Source organism: Genypterus blacodes, unplaced genomic scaffold (genome assembly GCF_046128005.1).
Source record: "Genypterus blacodes isolate CSIRO-AG114 ecotype Tasmania unplaced genomic scaffold, CSIRO-AGI_Gbla_v1 ptg000186l_1, whole genome shotgun sequence".
Classification (NCBI taxonomy): domain Eukaryota; kingdom Metazoa; phylum Chordata; class Actinopteri; order Ophidiiformes; family Ophidiidae; genus Genypterus; species Genypterus blacodes.
Genome location: NW_027466987.1, coordinates 64,775 through 84,593, shown reverse-complemented (window position 1 = coordinate 84,593; position 19,819 = coordinate 64,775). Strand labels below are relative to the sequence as shown.

Genomic DNA, 19,819 nt, shown 5'->3' with positions numbered 1-19,819 from the left:
TTACAGAGTGAACATTGGTGATCCACACACACATACACACACACTGACTTTGTATCTCAAATTTAATACACCAATGCACCAAATACATTTATAGAAACAGCAAAAGTTCAGAATATGAAGATGAATGGGATTTCATGTCACAAGAAAATACTTTGGAGTGAAAATGTATGACATGAAATTGTGTAGTGTAGTGGTTCTCAAACTGTGGCCATGTTAATGTGGTTGGGTACAAAGACGCGTGTAAAGACAGTAAACACATACAGGCATGAAGTAGACGTGTTATGGACAGATGGAGAGCGAGACAAGAAGGAGAGGAAGAGTGAAATAAAGATGTAAACACCTAGAAAACAATGAAATTCTGTCAATGTCATTTAAAAATTAAAAATTGTTTAAAAACATTGTAAATTGATTTTTGGATGTGCAGGCATCATCAACATCAACATCAGAATAACACTTATGTTGGTGTTTTATAATTAAATACATTGGTGTCATAAAGATCCTCATTCAAGGGTCCGTACCTCATCAAAGATGTAAGTGCAGTGGTCGCCTCACCAAACTTCCATATAGTATATATCTGGGCCACACACATTCATAAAATACTGTATGTTATTTTTAATTGATTGATTGATTGATTGTCCTTGTTGTAACGAGGAAGCTCAGTCCTGCTGTACTTCCTCCTCCATATCTGCTCTCATATTCTCCTCTCTCACTACCAAGATCTCAAAGAACAGCAGTAATACTCTTCTGCTCAGCACTATACCAACTTGGTGTCAATTTAGAAAATGTATAACTCCATTCTAACTCTCATGTCACCTGACACTGACTCCTCATTGTAACACATTCAGTGGCACTATCAACACTTTTGTCACATATCCTGAAAGTCAATCATTGAAACTTTTGACCAACATTAGCTACCCGGAATTCAAACTGTTTATCAGTCATCAGTTTCTTCCGAGATGCTGAATACGTTCTTAAACTCTCTCTCAAATAACTCCTTCAGTCTGGCTCCTTTGGTGTGGAACTCTTCATTATCCTACAAGAGAACACAACAGTCTGTCACCATGACGCTGCCTCAGAATGAATGAAAGGTTTAATAAGATAATTGTCTGCCGGTGGTTGTAATGTTTTACCCGGTTGAATGAGGCACAGTTGGTGAAGATGAGCTGGATGTCAGACACCAGCTCCCTCACAGTCTGGTAGGTCTTCTCCTGGAGCTTCTCTGCTACCTTGTCCAGCCACATTGGAGTTCTGACTGCATTGGTGTAGCCTTCCACCTGTCAACGCCACACAAAGTAACACAATAATGCTACACCGAATCACTCCCAACATTAGAAGCTTGATCAACTCATCAACACATTTTCTAATCTGGATTATGACATGAGGGAAAGTGTAAAGGAGAGAAAAGGCTTACATAGAGACGTGGGTCTGATGTAAATATCTGTTCCTCATCTGCAACGTACAGGAACAGAAGGAGATACTGGCATTGCTGTGGTGAGAGAGAAGAAGGGTGATGATGATGATGAGGCTGTCAGACAGTCCTGGACATCAGCAACCGCAGGGACAGACAGAAGGGCGAGCTCACCATCATAGACGCTGATATGGGGCGGGACAAAGCCAGTACAGGACTGAGCTCCTCAGAATCTTGCCACTTCTGATTCCTTCTGAAGACACAGAAGGTGCAAATCCACGGCCTCCCATCCCTGTTCAAGCACAGGAAGCAGGAGTAAGTCAGGATAAAGCTCTCTGAGGCTGGGCTGGTGTGCGTTCTTATCCATGCTCACCCCAAAATGTTTTGTGGCACGTCAGGCAGGTGACACGTCTGATGGAAGGAGAGCGGACAGTCGTCGCACATGACGAGCTCTACTCCTGCTCTTCTACACACACAGCACTCATCGTCGTTTTTCTGACTCTCCTGCCAAGACATAAATGAGGGAAACTCAATCCTGTCTTTTCTTGTGGCATCTGTCCTTTTGGACTTGGCAGATTGTGTGAGGCACTGCATTCTGAGGATCCATTATCCATCACTGAGCAACATCTCTACAATATCAAACACAACATCTACATGGCATTGGCATCCATTGGTGTGTCCAAGTTTGGGTCAAATTTAAGTTTTTGGTCCAATTTCCCAAAATGACAGTGTAACAACGGCCAAAATGGTTCCATTGTGTGAAAAGCCCATATCTTATTTAATTTAAAAGGGGAAACACAGCACTGGCCATTCTCATGCAGGCACGCATACAAACACACTGGGGTCTTCAACACACCAGCAAACTCACCAGGTCGTCACAGTCTGGTCTGCACAGGCTGCACTTACACACCAATGAGTGGAGACTCAAGACATTTGCCTGAAATGGACAGATTGCTTCTTTATTATTCGCATTTAAATGTAGTCACCTGGAAGACAGGTAACTCTGTGTATGCAGTAGATCTTTTTGCTCTGTGCATTGCAACACTTTGACTTAAACTCTCCTTAATTCTGAAATTGGGAAAATCAGCTGTGCACACTGAGTAAAAACAGGGAACTCTGGTTGTCGGATGAGCTGTATTGGGCTTGGGGCCTCTTCTCGGTACACAGATTAATGAGTTGTCTACACACACACACCTAACAATGCTACTGTGACTGCAGTTACCTGTGTGAGCTCACACAGAGGTTTCCCTTCCCACTGGATGTCCTTCCTCCAGGAGGCATCTGGCTGAGGCAAGCTCTTCTTCACAAACTCCTCCGGGGTCACCCAGCTCGTCTCTGTCCGGATACTTTTCCCACAAGTCCCTGATGGGGGAAGCATTGTGTAGTTGAAGAGAAATAAGTGATAAAACACAAGTGTCGTGATTTGAACACACACTGATCAGAGGTTGTGTTGGTCCTGACACATTGCTCTACTCTTTAGTTACCTGATGCAAATCGTGTTTTGTGTAACGTCCCAACTTCAGGACCGCATGTCACTTTGAAGACCAAACTGTTGCCATGGCTGCATCCTGGCTCTTTGTCAGCCTGTTGCTCCTCGTGATCATCGCCTGAGTCAGATCAGGATGGAATTATTAAAGCCATTCATTTGATTTGATTGTTCTTATACCTCTAAACATTCAGGCTTATGAGGATCAGTGGGCACTCTGGATGTGACTTTATGCAAACCTGCACCTGCACCAGAGGAAGAAGTGTCTGCCTCCTCGTCCTTATCTGCAGCTGCACCAGAGGATGAAGTGTCCGGCTCCTCATCTTCATCTGCACCAGAGGATGAAGTGTCTGCCTCCTCATCTTCATCTGCACCAGAGGATGGTGTGTCTGCCTCCTCATCTTCATCTGTAGCTGCATCAGACATTAAAACAAAGCCAGAGGATCTGATGAGTGGAATCCATCAGATGTTGCCCGATACACAGACAGACATATTTCTCAGTTAAGCACAAGCAGTAGAAACACGTCCTTATGTAAGGTTTGACACAAACCTTTGCTCAGAGCCTTGGAGGGAAACAGTGATTTCTTGGCCTGGCAGGGAGGAAAGAGACGAAGGCACGAGTCACAATCTCTTCAAAACAAACACAAACTGATTCCAAGGCTGAAACCATTGATTTCAAACCCAGATGTTCTGTTACCTTTGCCTTTCTCACATGGCTCTTACACTCCAGGTGTCCACCCTGCCATGGAGCCCGAAAGAAAGAAGATCACAACATTCACAACAAACCAACAGGAAAGACGTATAGGAGCTACAGTCTAACAAAAGCATCATTATGAATAAACCTGTATGAGTTTTCCCAGGGGAGTGGACAAACACAGGATGCTCTTCTTCCAGTTCTTGTTGCTCCCCTTCCCCGCAAACTTCTCAAATTCCGGGGGAGTAAACCACTGCTTCTTGACCACAATGCACTTGAATTCTCCTGAAATATCCAGGAGATCAGGAGATCAGACGGCATCACATTCCACCTGCTGCTACAGCCAGTCTGTATTTCTGTAGAAAACCTTCATATGCGTATATCTGTACAATCTATGATCACAGTGGGGCGCAATGAGAAAACAGGTTTGGTGGAGCAACATTGAAGGGATTCTGTGTGGAGTCTGCCAGAGGAGAGGGCTTTGTAAACATGGAATGCCTCTCTGCCTGTCTCACCTTTTGCCAGCTTGTCTCTTTTCAGGAACCCCTCCTGCTTCCCACAGGTGACAGGTAGCTGACTCTTATAGATGGCCCAGGTCCAAAACTCGCCCTTCTCACCCCTCTTCAACGGAGCTGAGTATTAAAAACACAATCTTTCTCTTTTAGACTGCAGGAGTTCTGATCTAAAAGAGGAACAGGTCTCCTTCAGGTACTTACAGAAGGTTCCCTTCAGGGAATGACTCCTCAGCTTACGGGGGAGCTGAGCAGAGGGGCCGGCCTGCTCCTCCTCACTGCAGACTCTCTTAATTATCCTCTTCTTCTTCTTTCTCTCTGTATTTGTTTGCTCCTCCTCTTCCTCCCCGTCTTCCGAAGGTTGCTTCCTTTTCTTGTTGTTGGTTGTCTCTACTTTTTCTACCTTCTCAGGCAGGGCTGTGGAAAACTGAAAGGTGCCTGCAGGGTAACAGCAGGAAACACAAACAACTGGTAAGTTAGAGAGAGAAGGAACAACAATGTGGCCTCGTTCAGCTTCTGACCTCAGTATTCTTATAAAAGTGAGTGTAGACTGTGTGTGCTGACCGTCCATGAGGCTGTTGCGCAGGATTTTCAGGGTGGGGTAGACGTTCATGATGCTCTCCTTGAACACACAAGTCCAGAACAGCTTCATGTACTGGGACCTCTCTGTCTCCAGCCAGTCCAGAACTCCATAGAGAGCTTGCTTAATGTTTTCTTTACTCTTCATGCGAATCACCTTCTGCACTCATGCACATAATAAAGAAGATGTGTTAGACAAGAGTAATAAACTATTTGATTTGTTATTGTATGTCATCACATTATGCAAAATAGAGAAGAAAAACGTAAACAGCAACACAGTGAAAGCAGCTACGCGTTTAAGTCACAATCTGTGCGATTTCACAACAACCATGCAACCCGGAAATGAATCAGAGTCAGTCTCTGTTCAAATAAAGTCCGCTCACTGCGAAAACACGGACTTTGTATGAATCGCAAATGTCTATGATGCAAGACTCGAATACAAACAACGTATGTCATTGTTTATCTCTATTTTGGATGAATGCTGCAACTCATCAAACGGGACCTCGGCTCGATGAACCGAGCCGAGGTCCCGCGGGTTGGTGTGTGGCGGGAGGTAAACGCCTCACACACACACACACACACACACGTCCCCGTTGCGACCCTCACCTTGTATCGGTCCTCCGGGATCAGGTTGTGGTCCCTCAGCACGCGGAGGAGCGTCTGCGGTTTATCCAGGCAGGAGATTTCCGTTTTATTACAGGCAAAGAATCGCAGGAGCTCCACAGGCTCGATGAAATCCAACGGGTCCATCAGGTCTCCTCTCCTGCGCGCAGTACGGGTGCAGTCAAACCGCTGTGCAGATGTGTAGCCCGGTATTCGTGTCCTAGTTTCAAAGTCCCTCTGGTCGAGGACAGTGGTTGTCTAATGTCTACTTCCCGCACAAACATGATCCAGTTCCTCCCAGTGACGTGTCGAAAGTGAAACTGGAATCATTCCTCACAGCTATGGACAGTGGCCGACAGGGGGCGCAGTTTCTTCATAAATGTTTACACAGTGACTGTTAAAGGGATCTCAGGGCTTTAACCTCATCTGAACTCCAACATAAAAGGCCAGAGGGATAGTGTCTCAATCCCCTGACCTCTAAATTAAACTACAGCATCTTCATGGGCTCCATCAGTCAATCACAATGTTACCTATCAATATGTGTTGTGTGTAATATGTGTATTTCTAAATGTTTTCACAGACCACAGACAAGGATTCATCAGTAGCACATTCCTTTTATTGAGTTTGGTCCTCAGTCAGGTTGATCATATCCTTCCAAGTCGTTGTAGGTGACATCATCATGTTGGTCCTGACAGGTCTTCACCACCTGCAGGACGGCAGCCAGTCGCCGGTCCAAAGCGGACAGATGCGGTTCGGCGAGAAGTGGAGCAACGTTGGTGAGAGGATCTTTGGCCAACGACTCCCGCATGACCTCACTCAGGAGGAAGCTGGGGCGGGACAGAAGCTGCAAGCGAAGGAGGGTGGAGTGACGGATCCTAAAGAAAAGGAGGAGGAGCAACACTCATATAGAATAAATATCCCACAAAGTGACCTTTTTACTCATTTTTGTACTGTTGTCTCTATTGCTAAACTAACACCAACTGGGCAACTGGGACGATGACGTCAGCACACCTTATAGTCACGCTTACCAGACATTCAAGCTTCACAATGGTGTTAATGTCAGGATTCATTTGTCATTTTGAACTACAGAGTGAACATCGATGATTCACACACACACACACACACATATACACCCCGACTGCAGTTTGTATCTCAAATTTAATATACAAATGCACCAAATACATTTATAGAAACAGCAAAAGTTAAGAATATGAAGATGAATGTGATTTCATGTTACAAGAAAATACTTTGGACAGATTGTGAAATGTTGAAATGTATGACATGAAATTGTGTAGTGTAGTGGTTCTCAAACTGTGCCTGTGCTTTTGTGGTTCTGTGGTACAGAGACGCATGTAGAGACAGTAAACACATACAGGCATGAAGTAGACGTGTTCCAGATAGATGGAGAGCAAGACAAGAAAGAGAGAGAGAGAGAAAGATGTAAACAACTAGAAAACAATGTAATCCGGTCAATGTCATGTTGTTTTGACCAACTTTTTTGACCAACATTAGCTACCTGGAATTCAAACTGTTTATCAGTCATCGGTTTCTTCTGAGATGCTGAATACGTTTTTAAACTCTCTCTCAAATAACTCCTTCAGTCTGGCTCCTTTGGTGTGGAACTCTTCATTATCCTACAAGAGAACACAACAGTCTGTCACCATGACGCTGCCTCAGAATGAATGAAAGGTTTAATAAGATAATTGTCTGCCGGTGGTTGTAATGTTTTACCCGGTTGAATGAGGCACAGTTGGTGAAGATGAGCTGGATGTCAGACACCAGCTCCCTCACAGTCTGGTAGGTCTTCTTCTGGAGCTTCTCTGCGACCTTGTCCAGCCACATTGGAGTTCTGACTGCATTGGTGTAGCCTTCCACCTGTCAACGCCACACAAAGTAACACAATAATGCTACACCGAATCACTCCCAACATTAGAAGCTTGATCAACTCATCAACACATTTTCTAATCTGGATTATGACATGAGGGAAAGTGTAAAGGAGAGAAAAGGCTTACATAGAGACGTGGGTCTGATGTAAATATCTGTTCCTCATCTGCAACGTACAGGAACAGAAGGAGATACTGGCATTGCTGTGGTGAGAGAGAAGAAGGGTGATGATGATGATGAGGCTGTCAGACAGTCCTGGACATCAGCAACCGGAGGGACAGACAGAAGGGCGAGCTCACCATCAAAGATGCTGATATGCGGCGGGACAAAGCCGGTACAGGACTGAGCTCCTCAGAATCTTGCCACTCCTGATTCCTTCTGAAGACACAGAAGGTGCAAACCCACGGCCTCCCATCCCTGTTCAAGCACAGGAAGCAGGAGTAAGTCAGGATAAAGCTCTCTGAGGCTGGGCTGGTGTGCGTTCTTATCCATGCTCACCCCAAAATGTTGTGTGGCACGTCAGGCAGGTGACACATCTGATGGAAGGAGAGCGGACAGTCGTCGCACATGACGAGCTCTACTCCTGCTCTTCTACACACACAGCACTCATCGTCGTTTTTCTGACTCTCCTGCCAAGACATAAATGAGGGAAACTCAATCCTGTCTTTTCTTGTGGCATCTGTCCTTTTGGACTTGTGGCAGATTGTGTGAGGCACTGCATTCTAAGGATCCATTAACCATCACTGAGCAACATCTCTACAATATCAAACACAACATCTACATGGCATTGGCGTGTAGATGCTGTAAGTTTGGGGACAAATTTAACTTTTTGGTCTAATTTCCCAAAATGACGGTGTAACCATGGACCAAATGGTTCCATTGTGTGAAAAGCCCATATCTTATTTAATTTAAAAGGGGAAACACAGCACTGGCCATTCTACAAACACACCAGCAAACTCACCAGGTCGTCACAGTCTGGTCTGCACAGTCTGCACTCACACACCAATGAGTGGAGACTCAAGACATTTGCCTGAAATGGAAAAGGGAATAGATTGCTTATTCATTCATTTGCATTTAAATGTAGTCACCTGGCAGACGACAGGTAACTCTGTGTATGCAGTAGATCTTGTTGCTCTGTGCATTGCAACACTTTGACTTAAACTCTCCCTAGGACTGAAATTGGGAAAATCTTACTTGCTGTGCACACTGAGTAAAAACAGGCCACTCTGGTTGTCGGATGAGCTGTATTGGGCTTGGGGCCTCTTCTCGGTACACAGATTAATGAGTTGTCTACACACACACACCTTACACTGCTACTGTGACTGCAGTTACCTGTGTGAGCTCACACAGAGGTTTCCCTTCCCACTGGATGTCCTTCCTCCAGGAGGCATCTGGCTGAGGCAAGCTCTTCTTCACAAACTCCTCTGGGGTATCCCAGCTCGTCTCTGTCCGGATACTTTTCCCACAAGTCCCTGATGGGGGAAGCATTGTATAGTTGAGAGGAAATAAGTGATAAAACACAAGTGTCCTGATTTGAACACACACTGATCAGAGGTTGTGTTGGTCCTGACACATTGCTCTACTCTTTAGTCACCTGATGCAAATCGTGTTTTGTGTAACGTCCCAACTTCAGCACCGCATGTCACTTTGAAGACCAAACTGTTGCCATGGCTGCATCCTGGCTCTTTGTCAGCCTGTTGCTCCTCGTGATCATCGCCTGAGTCAGATCAGGATAGAATTATTAAGGCCATTCATTTGATTTTAGGTACTTACAGACAGAAGGTTCCCTTCAGGGAATGACTCCTCAGCTTACGGGGGAGCTGAGCAGAGGAGCCGGCCTGCTCCTCCTCACTGCAGACTCTCCTAATTATATTCTTCTTCTTCTTCCTCTCTGTGTTTGTTTGCTCCTCCTCTTCCTCCCCATCTTCTGAAGGTTGCTTCCTTTTCTTGTCGTTGGTTGTCTCTACTTTTTCTACCTTCTCAGGCAGGGCTGTGTAAAACTGAAAGGTGCCTGCAGGGTAACAGCAGGAAACACAAAAAACTGGTAAGTTAGAGAGAGAAGGAACAACAATGTGGCCTCGTTCAGCTTCTGACCTCAGTATTCTTATAAAAGTGAGTGTAGACTGTGTGTGCTGACCGTCCATGAGGCTGTTGCGCAGGATTTTCAGGGTGGGGTAGACGTTCATGATGCTCTCCTTGAACACACAAGTCCAGAACAGCTTCATGTACTGGGACCTCTCTGTCTCCAGCCAGTCCAGAACTCCATAGAGAGCTTGCTTAATGTTTTCTTTACTCTTCATGCACATCACGTTCTGCACTCATGCACATAATAAAGAAGATGTGTTAGAAAGGACTAACAAACTATTTGATTTGTTATTGTATTGCTCGATGTGTGTGTGTGGCGGGAGGTAAACGCTTCACACACACACACACAGACACAGACACAGACACACACACGCACGCACGCACGCACGCACACACACACACACACACACACACACACACACACACATGTCCCCGTTGCGACCCTCACCTTGTATCGGTCCTCCGGGATCAGGTTGTGGTCCCTCAGCACGCTGAGGAGCGTCTGCGGTTTATCCAGGCAGGAGATTTCCGTTTTATTACAGGCAAAGAATCGCAGGAGCTCCTCAGGCTCGAGGAAATCCAACGGGTCCATCAGGTCTCCTCTCCTGCGCGCAATACGGGTGTAGTCAAACCGCTGTGCAGAAGTGTATCCCGGTATTCGTGTCCTAGTTTTGAAGTCCCTCGGGACACTATAACCGCGAGTCGAGGACAGTGGTTGTCTACCTCCCGCACAAACATGATCCAGTTCCTCCCAGTGACGTGTCGAAAGTGAAACTGGAATAATTCCTCACAGCTCTGGACAGTGGCCGGCAGGGGGCGCAGCTTCCTCATAAATGTTTACACAGTGACCGTAAAGGGGATCTCAGGGCTTTAACCTCATCTGAACTCCAACATAAAAGTTCAGGAATGCTGCTTTCACCACAGGAAGGAATGCTGCATGTTCTCAGATCTCACCCCACACCTCCGGGTCACATGGAGGGCTGGTAAACAGAGGGATAGGGTCTCAATCCCCTGACCTCTAAATTAAACTACAGCATCTTCATGGGCTCCATCATTCAATCACAATGTTACCTATCAATATGTGTTGTGTGTAATATGTGTATTTCTAAACGTTTTCACAGACCACAGACAAGGATTCATCAGTAGCACATTCCTTTTATTGAGTTTGGTCCTCAGTCAGGTTGATCATATCCTTCCAAGTCGTTGTAGGTGACATCATCATGTTGGTCCTGACAGGTCTTCACCACCTGCAGGACGGCAGCCAGTCGCCGGTCCAAAGCAGACAGATGCGGTTCGGCGAGAAGTGGAGCAACGTTGGTGAGAGGATCTTTGGCCAACGACTCCCGCATGACCTCACTCAGGAGGAAGCTGGGGCGGGACAGAAGCTGCAAGCGAAGGAGGGTGGAGTGACGGATCCTAAAGAAAAAGAGTGGAAGAATCTGAAGGAGGGGGAGCAACACTCGGCATAATGTTTGTTCCATTACATTGTTTTTGGACCTTTGACATAGACATTATTTCTCTATAGCTAAACTAATACTTAACCAACTTCTTTATGTTTCTTTACCTGCAACACTGCCGCAAAGGAGCTAAAATCGAGGGCTCGTCTCGAGAGTGGCGTCCAAACCTGAAAAAAACATTTTCATTATCATAAAATATTACATAGATTAAAAACTGCTGCTTTGTTGACAACGTGGGTAAGAAAAGAGCGAGATGTTGTTATTGTAGAATCCCAATGGTTGTGTTGAAACGCTGCTGAAATGAGCTTTATTGATCAGTCTACAGAGTCTTTGTCTGGGAGAGGTTTGGTGTTGCCTCAGAGAATCAGGAACACTTTTATTATTGAGCAAAAGAAAATATTAATAACACAGACTTAAAAAGAACAAAAGTCTGCAGCAGCTTCCTTTGTAGCACGTTAACATCAGAAGGCTCTGAGATGAGGTGAAACATACATGTAGTACATTTACTATACATGTAAGTGCAAATGAACAGACATGGAATCAGATGTGCTCAGATCAGTTTGGAGCCACAGTCATACGTGTAGATAAATGATATTATGGTGGTGTAAATTGTAAACAAAACGTGACATTGTCCACACAACTAGCAACAAGCATTGCTACACACACCCAAGCTGCAGCATGTTCTCCAATCCTTCTGTTCAGCCAAAATGTAATGTGAAATGTCATGTGGGCATCAGTTGGTGTAAGCGTATGTAGCCGCAAAGTACTCACGCTCGCCCATGGTCCAGATGCAGCAGGAATGTATGGTTACCAAATTTCTCAAATGTCTCATAATGATGTCTGTCCATGTTGCCTTTGAATGGAAAATATGGTTTCATTAGAGAAAATCATACAGAATGCATTTTCAAATATAACCTCCCCTCCTCCTCTCTGATGTAGTCACCCAAGGTACTCTGAACTTTAGTTTCTTTAAGTTAAGAGCTTTGAACAGTAAATGTGAAGACAGACCCATGAGGAAGTCCAGGATAGCCATGTCTATGAGATCCACCAGTCTGCTGCCACTGTTGTAGGGAGGCTTCTCCTTCACCGTGTCACAGTAGTTTGGATCCGTCTCCCACCTGGGAACAACAGAGCAGGGATGCTTACATGTTTACATACAGGCTAACTCCTACTGGAACTAAGGCAAAAAGACTTTTAGGCCATTATGTGATTAAGTATTCCATTTTAAGGCATCTTTATCTTCAAAGATGACCCCAGCCCAGAGAGACAGACAGCCAGTATCATACAACAGACGGGCAGTTATACCCACTGTGCCAGCTTGGTCCGGCTGTATGATCGTCTCCATGGTGACCGCCAGGATCTGCGGGGAGCGAGGGTGAGGTCGGGCAACATGGCAGCCAACGACACCTCCAGTAAATGGGGTCGACCGCACAGGGGATGCTCTGTGGAGCAGTAGTACGCACACTGGCCGTAGAAACACACATTCCCCGCTGGAGGAAGTCAGAGAAGGAATGATTAATATTGGAGATCATTCGGAAGAGTGTAAATTCATGGACACACACATTAGGTGTGAAGGACTGATTGTGGTGAGGATTGTGGGCTCAAATGTAGGATTGTATTGACGACTCTATCTATGGCATCTACTGTATGTCATTCTGTACTTGTTGATGTTTTGCATCCCTCCTCCAAGGCTCAGCAGGGGGCAGAGGCCAGATAACACACACGCACGCACACACACACACACACACACGCACACACACACACACACGCACACACCAGGGGAGGTGAAGAAGGTCCTTGACAGCTTGTGATCGGTGGTGATCTGTCTGATCTCTTTGCTGACATTGATGAGTCGACCGATGACCGGTGGGATCCTGTTAAAGCCGAGTGCTCTGACAGGAGCCCAGCGTCCAACAGGAAAAAGGATGGAAATAAAGATACAAGGTGGATGTAAGATGGAGAGAGAGCTGAAATGACTCAATAAAGGAATGGATTTGTCAGTCAACAGAAGAGATCAACTGTCCCTTGTCATATTAAACATTTGTGAATATTGATTTATCTTCGATGGGCAATCGTTGCTATTTTCTGACATTTTTATGGACAATATTAGACAGTATCAGTGGTAGAGCTACCTCTTGAGAATGTGCAAACGATACAGCCAGACATTTCTAGAAACTCTCAGACATACATTACAGTGTTTAATGATCTTATGGATGAAACTTAGGGTCTAAGTAAGAGGATATGTGAGCGAATGAGGCAGAGATTTGTTGTTGTTTTTAACCCCAGAGAAAAGCAGGACATGACTATCATCAATTCATTATTATTCCCTAGGCACATTGACAAACCTGTCAAGATGAAAGGCAGCGATCTCTGCATTGTGTCTTTCAAAGTCTGAGAAGTAAAAGAGGTTTAGGTCTGTCTCTGCATCTCTGTCCTGTCTGAAGAAGAGAAACACAAACGCACAACATACAGTCAATACTGTGTACGAGCCACATTGTCAGTGAGTCCATCTCCAGTTACTGTCTTACTTCATGGGTTTGAGCAGAGCCTGTCCATAGTTGGGGAAGGATATGATCAGTTTGAGCTGAGTGCCTCCTTTCTTCTGAACTGAAAGATAAGATATGGGCATCATCTTCTTCAAGCTCTTTATCCAAAGCTGTTGTGTCAAAACTGTGTCAAACTGCTGAATCAGTATCAGTAGTAGTGGCCAGCTTTTAATTGACTTTTACAGAGGTCATGATGTAATGATATAATCTGGATTGGCACAAAGTATACCGCAGGGAGAAGTTGTGAAAGTGCACTAAGCCTCTTTCTCCACATGGTGGCTCTATTGCACAGCACAAAGACCAACAGGGCCTTTCATTCTGTCCACTGATCAGACCCTAGCGCCTAAATACCTTAAAAATCAATATACTACACTACTGGAGCTCTCTATCGCTGTGTTATTGTGTGACGACAGAATGGATCAGCCGATATTGTGAATGGATGGTTTGACGCTAACTCAGAAAGACAAGCATTTCATATCTTGTTGTTGTAAAGAATACATGTTGTTTAGATGTCATCAGGTGTGTTTGTACTCTCTGTCTTCCTGATAGCCTCCCTCTGTTCCTCGTCCTTCATCCCCCATCACCGGTTACACTCCGCCGCTTCTCCACCACTCACCAGCACTGAGGATGTGTTGTGTTGCCAGGTAATGAGTCAGCTGGGACAGATTGGGGTCCTTCCTGTCGTACAGCTCCCACCGAGAGATGCCGAGGTGGAACCTCAGCCAGGGAGGGTGTGTCCCCATGTCCTGGGTCCAAACGGTTTTGTCATAGCCTTCCTCTTGACTAGCACTGTGCCTTCAGGAGAGGAGGAGGAGGAGGAGGAGGAGGAGGAGGAGGATGTGAGACATGACAAAATGAAGCACGTCTCTTTGAAGCTGAGATTATTGACAATGAGTGTGTGTCAATTATTTATAGAACCCTGGAGAGAAGAAGCCACGGCCAAACTCATCAGATTCCTCTCTATTCATTTGGTAAAGCTTTCAATTAGATGCAGAGAATGAGGTCTGAGGTAATCACAACCAAACATGTTTCATGCTTTCCTCTGCAGCCTCACTGGACACAAACTCATCTGTGGTTTGTTTGTCTTTTCCAAACCTCACTCACCATTGATCATCATCGGGCAGGAGGTCGTCCAGCTCCTCGCCCTCTGCTTCTATATCCTTCAGTCTCAGGAGCCAATCTTCCTCCTGCAGCTCGGGCCGTGGCCTGTTGTACAGTGGGTGCAGGAAAAGTGCCTCCAGCTTGGAATGACCCTTGAACTCTGGAGTCGCTTTGCCTTTCATCTCGGCTCCAATCAGTTTCTTATCTCTCTCTGTGGCATCGTGGAACGACTCTCTCTCTGTGTGGTGACGCGCATTGGCACCCATTTTGGAATGCTCTTCATTTTGGGGACTTGTTGGCAGTTTATCCAAAGAAGAGGCAGCTGAAGAAGAGGAGGAGGAACTGGAAACAAGCGGATGCCTCTGGGTATCTGTTTTCAGAGAGGAGAAAGAAGAAGTAGAAGAAGAGGAAGAGGTTGGAAAGACACAGGCTGTCTGGATGACAGAGAGACAGAAAAGTGCCAGGATCAGGTGGAGAGCAAGGGACAGACATGCCAGGCCAAGATAGATGGAACGGGTGGATCGACCCAGGAACTGTCTCACCATGCTGGAAAGAGAGAGAAAGCGAGAGAGAGAGAGAGAGAGAGAGAGAGAGAGAGAGAGAGAGAGAGAGTGAGAGAGAGAGAGAGAGAGAGAGAGACACACACATCTAAAATCCAAACTGATGGTGAAGGCCTGACAGCACTTCAAAGCTGATCATGATGAAACATTTTCTTCTCATTGCGCTCTACTTACATAAACTTATGTTAGGATAAAATGGAAAAGGCCTTTAAAAGTCATGTTACTTAACAATTGACAATGTATCGATCAAACCTCAGAAGACATGTTGATAAGCATCGCCAGTGACAGCCAGACTGATAATAGACACACACACACACACACACACACACACACACACACACACACACACACGCGCGTACACAAATACACAATAAGTGGTAAAACAGAATTCAGTGATTCATTCATGAAGGTGGACATATTGACAGACATACATACATATATATTATTCTATACTCATTCTCAGACAGTCAGTCAGGCCGATCATTTACAACTCACACAAGAAAATCAATCCATCACTGAGCGTCTTGCTCCTCCCTAAGTCCCTGTGCAGATCAGCAGGTCGGGAGAAATACTTACATGTTTCCCTTTCAATACTTTCTGCCGTGTCCCTCTCTCTCTCTCTCTCTCTCTCTCTCTCTCTCTCTCTCTGTCCTACTGTCTCTCTCCTTGGTGTGGGGACAAAGACAGACACGTCCACAGGTTTCCCAGGAGCATTTCATGGTTTGTGCGTGCGTGTGTGTGTGTTTGTGTGTGGCCACTGCTGTTCAAACAGAAGTAAGCCGTGTCGTGCTGTGTTGCAGTTGCAGTGACCTGTGTCAGCCTGACCCACAGCTAAGGACACACTGCCAAATGAAGCTCACTGTATTGATCAGTTAGTGTGTCTGGATCAAAGCAGACACCCGTTGAACACGAAGAGGTCGCTGTGATCGTCTCTTTAACCTCTTAAATGCTGGATATCCACAAATAGGCTTCATAATCACGTGTGTTTCATTTTGAAATGGGTCAAATCTGTATAAAAGGATACACAACATATCTAGAATAAAGAGAACTTTAAGGGAAATTCTAAATAAGTTAAGTAAAGGCGAAGGGTTACTTTAATGGAATTCAGCATTTTCCCCTTAAATGGATCCAAACCCATCCATGCACCTTGACCCTCTCTTACCTTACTCCTATCAGCCCGATAGGATGTACATATATTTATTTTGGGGCTCATTACTTAACTGTTAATCCATAAGAACATCCAACTCTTCCGTGCCCTCCTGGTGGACCCTTAGCTCCTGTTGGCCAACACTGAGACATATGCAATGTAGAGAGACAATCTGCTCCTGTGCTCCTATTCTGAAAATCCCTCCAGGCGCAGAGTCGCTCCTCAAAATAATGAGCATGTCAGTCCAAATTTGAGTTTGAGGCCTCAGAGTAAATCATGAGGCATTTTAGCTGTAAACAAGGCTCCATGTGAGACAGGATGGGGAGTCCACCAGGTGAGTCAGTGAGACAGAACCACCGTCTGTGCTGCTGGCCCACCTCATCATCCAATCAGTGATGTTGAAAGATTTAATGGCGCTGACCTTTTCAGAAGAAATATAGCATCAAACGGTTGATCTGAGCCATGTGTGGGTAGAAGCACACACTACATCAAGACCTGGCCTGTCCACATTCTGCATCATGTGATCATTCATTTGCCAAGTAAAGTAAATCAATAGGAGCGTAAATCAGTGGACTGATAAATAAACCTGCAAGCTTGTGGCTCCTCACACCTCACAGCCTCTCACAACCTGGAAACATCAAGGAAACACACACACTATGCTGGATGTTTGGTGTGTATACATGTTTTGATATCATACCTTGTTCATGCATCAACCTCAGCTGTGAATATGAGAACAATATGTGTATGTTATATATGTTCATTTAGCTTCTTTGTTCTTTAAAAGGACACAGAATGCAGCTCAGTATACAAGAGTGGCCTGGGGCCAATGAGCAACTGGCTCTGTGCTAATGAACCGATCCAGTTTCCCTAAAACAAGGAGTACGTGTGAGTGTGTACATCCTCTTTTAGGTCCAACTTGTTAGGAAGCGATTGAAAGCCCAGACGGAGGAACAGACAGACATGTATTTCAGACACGGCTTTTCTCCTTGACTGTCCTTCTCCGGTCTTTTATCCTTCCTGAGCATGCACAGTGGGTGAGTGGTTATCAATACGGCCTCTCACTTACTCTCCAACCTCTTCCTCTCTGCTGCCTTTGATCATCTCTTTCTCTATCCTCAAAATGTCATTAATATTTTGTCCCGGGTCCAATTCAAGAGTTTTACCAATAGGAGCTGCATCGACTATCGGCTGACGGCTTCGCTTCTCTTTTATTTCCTGTGTTCTTCTATCCTTCACTCTCTTATCTATCATTTAAATCCAGTTTTTTCTCACAGTTTGGGTCTTAGTTTTCACCTTTACATCATCGCCTCACATTTCACTCAGCAGCTTTTGCTTTAACAAGGTTGTAAACATCGCTCCCCTTTATTATCTAACCCACTTAAATGGGTAAGATTCTGTTGCACCGAAAAACAAGACGCGTGGGAATTATCTCTGCAAATTCAAAGAGACATATCCAGTGTGTTGTCATCATAATGGAAAGGAATGATGGAGCCAGCTTGTGCCTAAATGTAGATTTTATAAATAGTAAATAAAGCCTGTCCTGTTGAGGTTCTGAGTGCTAGTAAGATGGCAGAGCTGTGTTCTGCTAAGTGGGTCCCTTATTGTTGTCCACCTGAACTCTTATGTGCATCACACACACACTCCGCTTGGCTGTTCAAGGTTGAGACACAAACAAAGATGGCAACATGTGAGCCGAATAGAGCAGAAATGGTTCATTCTTCTGTAATGTTGTATTTTGTGGATAAGGAAAGACTTTTGTGACGTCTTTTTCAATGTAAACACTAGAATCTGATGTAACAGGCATGTATGGATGAGGAAACATGGCTGTGTGAGACCACTGACATGATCAATCTGGTATTGTGTTTGATGAATGACTCCAATGTGTGTTCTGTTTTCATTTAGAATGCTGTATGAATATTACGCAATGTTTCTTCTCTCCATCTGCGTCCTTGGTCTCAGGGTTCTATGCTGAATCCCTCACACACACTCTGCACAATGTCAGTGTTTTCTGTTATTTCACTGTCTCAGAGAATCTCTTCCTCTGCTTCCTGTTTCCTAACCATCTAACACTCTCTTCCCTCACACCTCTGACTCACTCCTTCATATTCATTTTGAAGTTTCTTGCCTCCGGGTTTGAGGACAGAAGACGAGGTTTTCTTTCATGTAGTGAATTTAAGAAAGTTTTAAAGAAGAACAAGAAGGTTTCTTTTTCTAGCTAAAACACAAAGCTTTGTTTGAACAATCAATAGTTAGCACATACAGACACACACACAACAATGAAGAGGAAGAATATAAGTATTAGGTAGAGAACATCCTGTCTTTCTTTGAATCTGTTCCCTCCTTTATGAAAACCCTGCGTTCATCTTCTGCTTCAGCTCAAGCAACTGATTCACTTTCACATTATCTTCTAGCCCCTGGAAGGTCAGAAGGTCTTTTTCTCTCCGCTCGCTGCTCCTAATTAGCAAACTATATGTTTCTGTTAATTAGCTCACTTGGCTCAGAGAGAGAATACATAATGTGTGTGTGCCAGGTCCCAGTAGAGCCGGCTGATGACTGATGTTTTTCAAACCTGAGGCAGTGAGCCAAAGTATAATATTGCATAATGTGGAACCACCCAAACAGATTTCCTTCTACTAGTGGAATATACTTCGGAATCGCCATTGCCCTGTTATTAATTATACATCAACCACAGCATAGGTTTTGGTATAGAGGCAGTATTTCCTTGCATCTTACACACTGACTCCACCATTTGGTCGTGGATGTGTAATATCTAATCCTTGATCAGGGTTACATAATAATAATGAATGTTTTAGAGCAGGAATTGACTTTGATTTGATTCAAAGGCTTTTGTTAAAGTCAGCAGTTGCCAAGGATTTAAAGTGTTCAATCTTAGATGTTGTAAACTGTTTGCCGCTGACAAAATGCTACCCTGATGATGTCATGTTGTCCTAGAGTCATAATACTAACAACTACAGAAAGAATCCACACAAAGCACCTGTTAATGTTTATGATATGTTTTCATGTACAAGTCAACATACAGAATGATTTTGTGTGGACGGACCTACATGTAAGGAATATATACTGTAGTGTGAGTGTAGGTTTATATCTGGAACATACAGCTGCACAGTGTGAGTCATCCGCTGGACAGAGTGTGTGTGGTGTAGTGTTGTTGTAATGTGATGCATTATTGATTCCTGTAGAAAGAAAAATCTCCTTTGATTTTCTAAGGTCCAGCAGGGTTAAAGGTCACGCAAGCTGAGGGAGAGATGCTTGAACCCTAAATGCTTTGATGGGACATCCGTCACCACACCACAGTGCAACACGTGTGTATAACATGTGGATCAGTCTATAGATGGAAGCTTATGTCCGCTGTTTACATTCTGAAATTGTGAAAATCACATTATGGGATGTAAAGATATGCGGCACAAGATATTCCATTATTATTTGCAATTTGCTTCAAATTGCTTAATTGATTTTACCCCTTTTGCTCCCTCTCTCTCTCTCTCTCTCTCTCTCTCTCTCTCTCTCTCTCACACACACACACACTCACACACAATACACATGCAAAACACACACTCAGAGAGGAAAGATATTCTTCAAAGCGTTGAAGCCCCATTCCCCTCACAGCATTTGGAACTTAATGTCGGTTGCTTAGAAACAACCCAAAAATTTGGCATGGAATCGGAGGGGATAGTTTAGGCGTGCGGCCTTTAGGCGAGCACGCTGGCAGCTGGCGACGCTGTTGTGCAGATTCATA

General features: G+C 44.7%; 3 protein-coding genes across 8 annotated transcripts; all 3 read right to left on the bottom strand.

Annotated features, from left to right (window-relative positions):
* Positions 1 to 44: 44 nt before the first annotated feature.
* Positions 45 to 5,596, bottom strand: LOC143014259 (uncharacterized). 5 transcript variants are annotated; one of them, XM_076168070.1, is made up of 17 exons: positions 5,286 to 5,596; positions 4,665 to 4,839; positions 4,305 to 4,538; positions 4,104 to 4,220; positions 3,737 to 3,873; positions 3,592 to 3,633; positions 3,439 to 3,484; positions 3,134 to 3,262; positions 2,893 to 3,015; positions 2,631 to 2,770; positions 2,277 to 2,345; positions 1,782 to 1,912; positions 1,583 to 1,700; positions 1,412 to 1,486; positions 1,131 to 1,274; positions 945 to 1,033; positions 45 to 825 (listed from the first exon to the last, which is right to left on the bottom strand). In XM_076168070.1, exons 1-17 carry the CDS (start codon positions 5,427 to 5,429, stop codon positions 810 to 812), a joined length of 1,929 nt encoding a protein of 642 aa, XP_076024185.1. In that variant the 5' UTR covers positions 5,430 to 5,596; the 3' UTR covers positions 45 to 809. The 5 variants fall into 5 exon arrangements, with proteins under 5 accessions (XP_076024185.1, XP_076024182.1, XP_076024183.1 ...); XM_076168067.1 differs by having other exon boundaries at positions 3,134 to 3,307; positions 3,445 to 3,484; positions 5,286 to 5,595; XM_076168068.1 differs by having other exon boundaries at positions 3,140 to 3,307; positions 3,445 to 3,484; positions 5,286 to 5,594.
* An 823-nt stretch (positions 5,597 to 6,419) lies between these two features.
* Positions 6,420 to 10,016, bottom strand: LOC143014262 (nuclear body protein SP140-like protein). Of its 2 annotated transcripts, XM_076168073.1 has the most exons (11): positions 9,700 to 10,015; positions 9,304 to 9,478; positions 8,980 to 9,177; positions 8,761 to 8,883; positions 8,499 to 8,638; positions 8,128 to 8,196; positions 7,665 to 7,795; positions 7,466 to 7,583; positions 7,295 to 7,369; positions 7,014 to 7,157; positions 6,420 to 6,916 (listed from the first exon to the last, which is right to left on the bottom strand). In XM_076168073.1, exons 1-11 carry the CDS (start codon positions 9,841 to 9,843, stop codon positions 6,818 to 6,820), a joined length of 1,416 nt encoding a protein of 471 aa, XP_076024188.1. In that variant the 5' UTR covers positions 9,844 to 10,015; the 3' UTR covers positions 6,420 to 6,817. The 2 variants fall into 2 exon arrangements, with proteins under 2 accessions (XP_076024188.1, XP_076024189.1); XM_076168074.1 differs by lacking the exon at positions 8,128 to 8,196 and having other exon boundaries at positions 9,700 to 10,016.
* Positions 10,017 to 10,423: 407 nt separating this feature from the next.
* Positions 10,424 to 14,900, bottom strand: LOC143014263 (extracellular serine/threonine protein kinase FAM20C-like). The gene is made up of 10 exons (XM_076168075.1): positions 14,359 to 14,900; positions 13,871 to 14,049; positions 13,237 to 13,315; positions 13,054 to 13,146; positions 12,485 to 12,600; positions 12,018 to 12,198; positions 11,717 to 11,826; positions 11,480 to 11,561; positions 10,816 to 10,875; positions 10,424 to 10,667 (listed from the first exon to the last, which is right to left on the bottom strand). Exons 1-10 carry the CDS (start codon positions 14,898 to 14,900, stop codon positions 10,424 to 10,426), a joined length of 1,686 nt encoding a protein of 561 aa, XP_076024190.1.
* Between the last annotated feature and the right edge of the window lie 4,919 nt (positions 14,901 to 19,819).